This window comes from Prunus persica, chromosome G1 (genome assembly GCF_000346465.2).
Source record: "Prunus persica cultivar Lovell chromosome G1, Prunus_persica_NCBIv2, whole genome shotgun sequence".
NCBI classification, from domain to species: domain Eukaryota; kingdom Viridiplantae; phylum Streptophyta; class Magnoliopsida; order Rosales; family Rosaceae; genus Prunus; species Prunus persica.
Window position 1 is genome coordinate 1,962,412 of NC_034009.1, and position 9,542 is coordinate 1,971,953.

A 9,542-nucleotide genomic window follows, 5' to 3' on the forward strand; every position below is an offset into this window, starting at 1 on the left:
AAACTTTGAGTCTTTGACTCTCTCTTATCCAATTTCAACTAACACATACACATACACATCCACATCCACAATGCATGAGTATTATTCTCTTTATTTTTTATTTATAAAATGAGACTAATTTAGATTATTAACATGAAGTGTTTTTCCTCTTCTTCAAGTCTACATGAAAACACAAACATATTTTTAGGGCATGCCAAAAAATCCACAGCACTAACACATGATTTCCACGTGGCCCTCGCTAACGTGCGCCGAAAATCCCATAGCAAAAGAGAAAAATACAAGAAAAAAGGGGAAAACTTAAAAAGGGTTTAAAGTGCAAACTTACCCAACAAAAAAGAAAAATACAACCCCTTTTTGGATTTTTGGTTTGGATAAGAATTAATTTGAATTTAAAATAAACCCTTTACGTAGACACACGCACACCCCAAAAACCACACCAAAAAGAAGAAGAAGAAAAACTTGTGGGCGGAGGGAAGGTGCAGTTTAACCCCCTAAACACCATGGGCGTCTCTTAACACAATGCCTATATGTGTCTGTTTCTTTGAACTAGTTAGCGTTCGTAACAACAATACACATGGTTGTAGTTTTCTTTTTCATGCGTCCGTTTGTGTTGTGGATTTGTTTTTATGTTTTTGGAGGTGAGATTTTAGCTATTGAGCCTCGAACAGATCATCAATTCAACACCAATCCCATTGTCCATTGTCCAAATCGAACAAGACCCTTTTCACTTCGAATACCTCCAAATCCCACCCTCCCTCCACACAACAAACACACTCTCCCCTTCCCTCCCTCTGTTTTTTTTTCTCTGTTTTTTCTCGCCCACCAAACACGACCCAATAGCTATCATCAAGGCATAGAATCAGAAACCCCGTATCGGGTTTTGTTTGGATGCTCGATTTCTTGGTGATTCAATTCTAGATGTTTAATTTCTCGTCCAGAATATTGAAGGTGACATGCACCATGTGATGATGTTGTTGTTGGTACGTGAATTATAAAAATAAAAGAATACAACTCTGTCTCTGTATGTTGTTTTGAGTCTCTCTCTCTTCTCTCTCTCTCTGCTCTGTGTCAGTGTCCAATGCCAATGATGAGTAGCCAGGTGGTGAAGAGAGAGAGAGCAAAACTCGAAGCTTGCATGACATGTCCACTCTGCAATAAACTCTTCAGCGAGGCCACAACCATATCCGAATGCCTTCATACCTGTCAGTACCTCTCTCTTTCACTCTGTGTTTTGCTTTTCATGTTGATACGATTTTATGTCTTTTTGGATCTGATTTCTTGTGTTGTGTTCCTTTTCTTGACATGGGTTCTTTTGGTACATAAGTCATTAACTTTCCTAGAAAATCCTGGAAAATTGTGATCTTGTTGGCACAATGGCTCCGGGTTTATAGGTTTGATTTTGCTTTAAGAAAAAGCTATTTTTGAATCATTGTGAGTCATATACATGTTGATATTATTATTAGGTAATATGGAAGAACTGCAGAGCCACAATGCTTTGCGGGACTGTAATTGTGAATAGGACTTTAAAGATTTACCCGCATTCTTAAAGGACTTGGCAAGTTCATGTAGGTAGCATACATGCCTCCAATGTTTGTTTCTCCTTTTAAGGGCTTTGATTGTCAGAAATTTTACTTAATTCTCCATGTTTTTTTACTCATTCCTCCTCTAATCTGTTGGTTTCTTTCTAATTTTGACTCAAGTATATGGATGTGATCTGCGTTAAATGTTTTATGTGCCCCAGTCTCACAACCTGTTGGTTACTTTCTAATTTTGACTCAAGTATTTGGATGTGATCTGCATTAAATGTTTTATGTGCCCCATTCTTACATGGAATGCAGATCAAATGAGCTGCATGTTAATTTTCGTTCTGTGAATCAATATGACTCGTTTATTTCGGTTTTGAGAACAGTTTGCAGGAAGTGCATATATAAGAAGATAATAGATGAAGAGGTGGATTACTGTCCAAAATGCAAGGCTGATTTAGGGGTTTCACCACTGGAAAAACTCAGGTATTTGATTATCTAATCTATGTTTATAAATGTTTAAACATTGGCTACTCACAGAATGCATGAACTAACTATATGCTATTCTAGAAAATGATTAGATTTTAATCTGGACTATACAAACCTTTTATTTGATGTACAAACTGCTCAATTAGTAGCAAAGGCCCTGCAAGCTGAAGTTACTTAAAGGGAAACTACTAGTCTAGTAGCCACTTACCTGTTATTCCAGTCTCTATTCGACACCAGATAAATTTCAAAATTTTTGCAGAGTTTAACTGATGAGTGTAGAACCATTTTTGAGACCATCTAATGTGTTAGGAAGGAAATTGTGTCAAAAATCTGGTCTAGTTGACCATGTCAACAAAGAACACATGCAACGGATAGTTTTCTTTTCTTTTAGTAATCAAATCCTGTTATGCATCTTATGACCAAAACTCAAATGATAATAATAAGATTATTGGTTCATGCAACGATTTGTTGCAAAGATTCGACTAAGTTGCTGGGGACCCTTTTTTTTCTTTGTCAGTTGTAGCAGGGGATCTTTCTCAATCTTCCATGAGATAAATTTTACTTGATAAGAAGATGTTAATACTTTGCATATGAGAAATATGAGTTCTGAACTAGCAGTAGCCCATTTTAGTGACTTTACATTACATTTTCCTAATGTGTGGATGTTTCTTACTTGTTCCATTTTCCATTGTTACCTCAACTGGTGACCAAATATATAGTTGTCTTCGGAAAATTTCATTTCTCTTCCATTGAAATTTCTTGATGGCCTAACATACACTAGCAATTGTAAATATCAGCAATCTTTGAATCTTGATCAAATGTGAGCCTGTGTATTTACTGCAAGATATCGTTGATTATTCTTGTGGCTCAATCTATATCTTATCCACTTGAGAGAGACACAATTTTGAGAATTGATAATATGACTAGAGCAGAGATCCATGCTTGTTTTATGTTTTTTTTCTTCTTCTTGTCTACAGGGCCGACAACAATTGGGAAGATATAAGGGCCAAGCTCTTCCCTTCTGACAGAAAAAAGGTCAACGCAGCTGCAGACCTCAATGTGCAAGATATAAAGGAAAAGACCGTCCCTTCTGAAACAAAAGAGTTTAAGGCACCTGCAGACCGCAATATGCAAGATATAACGCCAAAGCTCTTTCCTTCTGAAAGAGAACAGGTTAAGGCACCTTCTGTGTCCTCAGTAACATTTCCAGCTAAAAGAAAGGAGAGGTATCTGTCTTCATTGGTAATAAGTACACCTCAAGTATCGTCCAGCTCTGATATGAGTGGAAGAAGAAGGTATCCTACAAGAAGGAGTTTTACTCTACAAGAGTCTCTTTCCATTCGGGAGCCTGAGAAGAAAGAGGAAGATTTCCTGGAGAGACTTAACTCATCAGGGACTCCAAAGAAAGATGCAGTATACACCAGACAGGTGAAAGAGGGTTAAGCTTTGGTTTATCTGTGCTTATTATTTTGATATTACAGTAATAACTATTTTGCAAGAAAAGGAAAAAAAATTGATTTAGCATTTACTTCTTCATTTTATTTTTTAAAACATGTTGAATCATCATTTTGATGCAGAATTCTATTGAAGGATCATCCAAGCAACACATGGTTAACAAGGGTGTGGAGGACAATGCTCAACCAGGGGATGGGAAAGCTAATTTGTGGAAACCATTAAACCGCCGGGTGGAAGCTGCAAGCAATACAAGTGCTGACAAGCTTCCTGTGCAACTTCCTGCTGCCGAATCAGTGTTGCCTGATAACCTCAACAAAGAAACACGTGAGATTAAGGCCATTCCGGAACATGATAACATATCCAAAGTCCATGGCAATGAAAATGAATCAAATCCTGCACCATCAGGTTCAGTGACATTTAGGAAAGCACAACGTGGTCGAAAAAGAAAACCAGCTGCATCCCAGGGACTAAATATTTCAGCACAGTATGTCATTGATGCAAATAATAAATGTGAAAGAAGATTTAGGCCAATTTGGTTCTCGTTAATTGCTTCCAATCACCAGTGAGATTTTTTTCCCTTGGCATAACAGAACTGAACTTGATTGTTATTTTTTCCCTCTTCATATATTGGTTTTACAATTTTGTAATTCATGGTTGCAGGGACGGCTATGCGCCCTTGCCACAGATACCCTCATGCTACTTGAGAGTCAAGTAAGTTTCATTAACCTCATGCTCTTCTATATTGTTATATGCTTTTTTGTTTGTTCCTGCCCATTTTGGTTTTGGAAATGAAATCACACAGTTCAATGTCATGTTTCCCAGCACCAAGGATCTTTCAGTCTTGGTGGAAGTTAATAGACACAGATCATATCTTATAAACGACTAGATTTTAAGTCTGCACCATGTCCAGGGTATTCTTGTCTCAGTATTTAATAGTTCACACTGACTTGATTAACATGTCTATAACATGCTTGCTCATTTAACAAGGTTTCTATCAACTTCTCATAACCTTTAAATTGCTGCTCTGGTATCACAAAAAAAGGAAATTTTTTTTTCTACTGTTCCCTTTTGTTATTGCAATAACTGATAGTATTTGGGAAATTTTTTGGTTTTGACACAGATGCCACATATTTTCAGAAGCTAAAAAGAACCTTTTATTCCATTTTTAATTGTTGTACAACACTATACCGCCTCTGTCGTTCGTTTATTATTGCAATTTTTTTTTTACTGGGAGCAGTGTTTCTTTCATTCTTCTTAGTAAGCCCTTCAATACTGAAAATGAAAAATTGTGCTACATTCCTTATGTTTTCATAAAAGTTACATTGTAGATTATGCAGAGGTTGTGCTACATTTAAGTTCATGGGTTAAAATAGAAGTTTGTTCTTTTTCTGTATGGTCAGTGTATGTGCTGGTTTTCGCTTGCCTATTGTTGCCTTGCCATTTATTCAAAATGAGACACTGTCAAGTGATGATAACTTTTTAAAATGATCTCTTAAAATTGTCTGGCAATGCTTAGTGTAATTACTAATTTTAGTTTCTTGGAAGCACAGACATTAATTTTGATTTTGTTTTTCCAAATTCCACAGGGATGGCAATTTACCTGTTTCTTTCATAAAAAAGTATCTGGTAAAAAAGCTGGAGCTTACTAGCGAGGATGAGGTAACATCATCTATGTCCCTTTTATATATATCAATTCTTTCCCATTTCATTTTTCCATTGTACCCATCAATATGCCTTGTAAGTTGGCCGGACTTGAAATAAATCATTTGATGCTTAATACAACAGGTGGAGATCTCATTGCTAGGTAAGCCGGTAATTCCTACATTGCAGCTGCAGAACTTGGTGGACTTGTGGTTACGGACAACACCAGCATCACAAATAATACAGACCTCCCCAGGAAGCTCAGCAAAGGAATATGTGATGGCCCTCATGTACGGTCGAAAAATGCAACTCCGGTAGACCTGTTTTGGCTGTCCTTATAGTCGCAATTCCCGTTAAAAGGGACCGCAGTCGAGGCAGTCTCAGCTACCTTCACTGTTTGTTCTCAGCATGCATCTGCACTGAACATTTCATTTGTTTTTCCTTTTCATCCCTGCACGCATTATATGCATATACTGCTTTGCATGCAGTGTGATGTACCCGGTACTAAATAGTTCATACTCTAGCAGGTTTTCTCGTTTTGTAGAATTTTCTCACAGCAAAACCACAGATTTTGAAAAGAGATGCTAGTTTAAGTTATAAATATAACAAAATGAAACACAAAACCAATAAATTCTTGGAGCTTTTCAGTTTTGTTAATCCGATTAAATATAAAACATTGGTTAAATTCCTTTCTGACAATTTCAAAATCAAAAGAATGGTATGACTTCCTCTCAACCCTTAATTGGAACCTCAATTCTACTTTGAATCAGTGCCATAATGCGATTGTGGGGCATGGGAAAGGAAACGTGAATTTTCCATGAATGTTACGATTGGGCAGCCTCATCCCATGGACAGAAACTGATAAGTGGCTCAATTTTGCTTCAGTATCTGACGGCTCACAATCACTGATGAAAATGAATTAGCACTGCATGCATGATTACTACAAAAACTGCAGTTTTACAATTTGCAAGGTTCCAATGTATTCCAAAATGGCATGAACTGACACAGTGACCCATTTCTTACCCATTTCCCCGTTTGCTCCACATTTACCATGAGAAAACAATGGTATATACAAGTTTCTCTGTTAAAAGCCCTAAAAAACATTATTTGAACCAAGAAGAAAAGCTGAACAACAATTACAATGGAGCTTGGAGCGAAGTGGATGTGTTGGTTAGAGGCATACCCCCCGGGAGGCTGTAATTTAGGTACCTGACTGAAGAACGAAGAAATGCTACTGTCTGCAATGTAAACAAGCAAAAAAGCATTAACCCAATCGCCAATTCATGGAAATCAATCCTTGAAATAGTCTTCTTACTTTCAACTAACAAATAAAAACAAGAAGATAACAAATTTCTTATAATTCCACGCTCGAGGCTGTATTTTCTAGGGTCATCCTAAAAATCAAACATTAAAACCGTACGGCAGGAATCATCTAATGGGATCAGTTAGAAAAATATTTCGCCTGGCATAGATAAGATCAAACTCAGGAAACAACCATTACTGATGCATGGCAGGAAACAACTTTTTTTCTTTCTCCAATTAAAGATGTGCAGGAGGAGCTTAACACCTATTTGTACATGGATGTCTGGAAACAAATTCACCATGGTAATCACTAGTAATCATGCATCACCAAATGATCAAGTCAGAACATTCCCAGGGCAGTTGTGTATGCATCCAATATATATAAGAAGTCATATGCAAAAGAAAACTCAGCTAAATCCAATCCCTGACCAAGTCCTGATAGAGAATTTTAATAATTATATTCTAACAAGAAGTTATTCATGTCACTGTCCCATGTATGTGCTCATATTACATAAAGCATATGGCATAGACAAATCATTTCTCAACTGCAGTGGTACTGCAACGTTTCTCTCTTTGACCAATGGCCAGGACACGCTAAAGGAGAAGAAAATATACAAGATCCATTTCATGAGAGAGAAAGAAACTCTAATTCCCCAACTCAAAGTTGCGAAAGGATTCAAAAGAAAAAAACCTCATATTGTAGAAAGGCATCAGATTTTCAAACATCTGCTAGTTTCTACATATGACATCAAGTATCGTAACAAGAAATTATAGGAAAGCATGTCCATTTCTTTCTTTTTAGGAGACTGTTAATTTATACCAGAGATTGCTGAACAATCCAACTGAAAAGGGAAAAAGCCAAACCATACTATTATTTGGCACTTGCAGCAATATGGTCAGAAAGTGATGCCAACCATACTAACGTTCATTACAACCATCTTGGAAAACTACATTCTATTTTGTTCAACTGGAAACAAATGCACAGAGAATAGATAATCCAACTTACACATGGAGAGCAAAAAAAGAATGTCATGTTCATAAGAAGTAATTTTATGCTCTTCTTTTGGAACTCAGAACTGAAAGGGAAATAGGAATATATGCAATTTTTCATCAGTCAGGTACGGCACTGATCAATTCAAACTAGAGTTACTAGAACTAACAGGTATAACCAAGTAATAGCCACAAACAAGTTGGTATGAGTTCTTGCTATTGCACCACCAAAATGTTTACATGTTATATAGGAACTTCAGCGGTATGTAGCAAACTGAGATTTGAACTAAGTACATGAAAAAGAGTTATATATGGTAGTTTGGCTGTAAAATACATAATCCTGAAATAGGTTCAGTTCTGCCTCAAAAGATTTTTTTTTCTTTTTGCTCGTCCAGAAAAGATTGTTGATAGAAAGATCATATGTTTGTCAATTATTCAAACATAAATCGTCTATATATGTGTATATATTCAGCTTAACAAACAAAGCTCCGACTGTTTTGACACAACAAAAAAACTATCAAGGCAGTATGATTACTGTGAAGACGACAACACATCTACATATTCTCTACATGATTTATATGCCAGTGGTACAAAGTTTTCAGGTATCATCATGCTAAACATTATGCTTAGCAAAAAAGATATTTGCAGCTATGCTAGAATAACAGCAACATTCAATTTTTATGCAACAGGGCATTCAGGGAGGCAAATGACATTTGATACAGTCGAATAATAATTTTATAAGGACATTCTCAAATGAATTTAGTACCAAAAACAAAAACAGATGAATGTCACAGATACCAATGAAGTATATCTATTAAAATTCTAAACTCCCTGTTGTAAACAAGTATTTAGAAGCACAATCAATCCAATGGTAATGCTTGTCATCATACAAAACCCATTGTATGACTAAATCATTAATAAAATCGAATAAAAACCCAATTGAGTTTCAGTTTCTCATTAACTAACACTTCCAAAAGTGAAGACACAACCTAAACCAGCTTAAGAACACAATGCATCATATGTAACAATTTCCACCAAAAGTTCAAAACTTCCCCAAAATTCAACAAAACCCCAGAAAGGAAAGAAAATATTCAAAACCAACCCACCTCATAAAAGCTCGAGAACACCATGGAAACAGTCACATAATGGTATAATTCCCACTTGGGTCTTGATCATCCGAGAGCAGAGCGCCATAAGGAGATTCTTGGTCATCCATAACAAGGTCCTCCGTGCCCCTAAACACCGCGTGCAAGGAAACCAAAGCCACCCCAATCACCACTGAAACGACGACGTTGAGCCACACATGGGTCAAGACCAGAGCCAACACCGTAACCAACCCAAGAATAACCATAACAACCCGGTCTCCGACAGTAAAGCCAAAGACCTCGAGGGGCTGGTCACGTGAGAAGTAGAGAACGAGCCACGCGGCAAAGATGATCAAGAAGACGATGATGGAGACCGGGTGGTATATGAGGCTGAGGAAGAGCACGATCAAGAGGACCAAGGTGTAGTTAGAGCGGAAATGGGTCAAGTTCTGGGCCAGTCGGGTCGTGACCTCAGAGAGATTGGAGGGGAGGCTGAGTGCGGTCGGCTCCAGGAGCTCCCCCCATGGCCGAAGCGTGGCAATCGCTGATTGGCTCACTTCCTTCACCTGGGACACCAATCCGGTGGACATTGTGAAAGGGGTTCTTCAAAAGCCTTCGATTTTGGGGGAGAATGCTAAAATCCGAGCAAATCAGATGGGTCTTTCCGCTTTGTGTTTCTTTCGTTTCAGTCTCGCTGCTAATGGCGAAATGGCATTTCGTCAACGGTGTTGACCTACGCCTGGGATTAATCGGATTTTCTTTGACGGGTTTGGACTGGTCACTCACAGTGGGTTCAACCCAAGAATTTAGGGCCCAATCTAAATCCAACTATGGGTATTTGGGCTAAGCAAAGCCCAGTATTAAAGAGAAAAAAAATTGTTTCTTACAAACGGCTCAGTTTTAAATCTATATCTTTAACTTATTAAAATGGTTGATAATTTCTCAAAAAAATAAATAAAAAGGTCGATATCATATGTCTACACTAAAACCTCTCGATCTAACTGCTTTCTAACCACATTTGTTACTGGGGTCTAACTCAATGAAAAAGGTCTTAAGT

The 9,542-nt window shown here is 37.4% G+C and overlaps 2 protein-coding genes across 2 annotated transcripts; one reads left to right on the forward strand and one right to left on the reverse strand.

The window, feature by feature from the left end:
* On the forward strand, positions 527-5,934 carry LOC18791651 (E3 ubiquitin protein ligase DRIP2). Its single transcript, XM_007224565.2, has 7 exons — positions 527-1,202; positions 1,910-2,009; positions 2,990-3,440; positions 3,590-4,029; positions 4,128-4,178; positions 5,054-5,126; positions 5,253-5,934. The coding sequence occupies exons 1-7, from the start codon at positions 1,079-1,081 to the stop codon at positions 5,424-5,426; spliced, it is 1,413 nt and encodes a 470-aa protein (XP_007224627.2). The 5' UTR covers positions 527-1,078; the 3' UTR covers positions 5,427-5,934.
* LOC18791032 (PRA1 family protein D) lies at positions 6,018-9,207 on the reverse strand. The gene is made up of 2 exons (XM_007223503.2): positions 8,507-9,207; positions 6,018-6,346 (listed from the first exon to the last, which is right to left on the reverse strand). The coding sequence occupies exon 1, from the start codon at positions 9,073-9,075 to the stop codon at positions 8,539-8,541; it is 537 nt and encodes a 178-aa protein (XP_007223565.1). The 5' UTR covers positions 9,076-9,207; the 3' UTR covers positions 6,018-6,346; positions 8,507-8,538.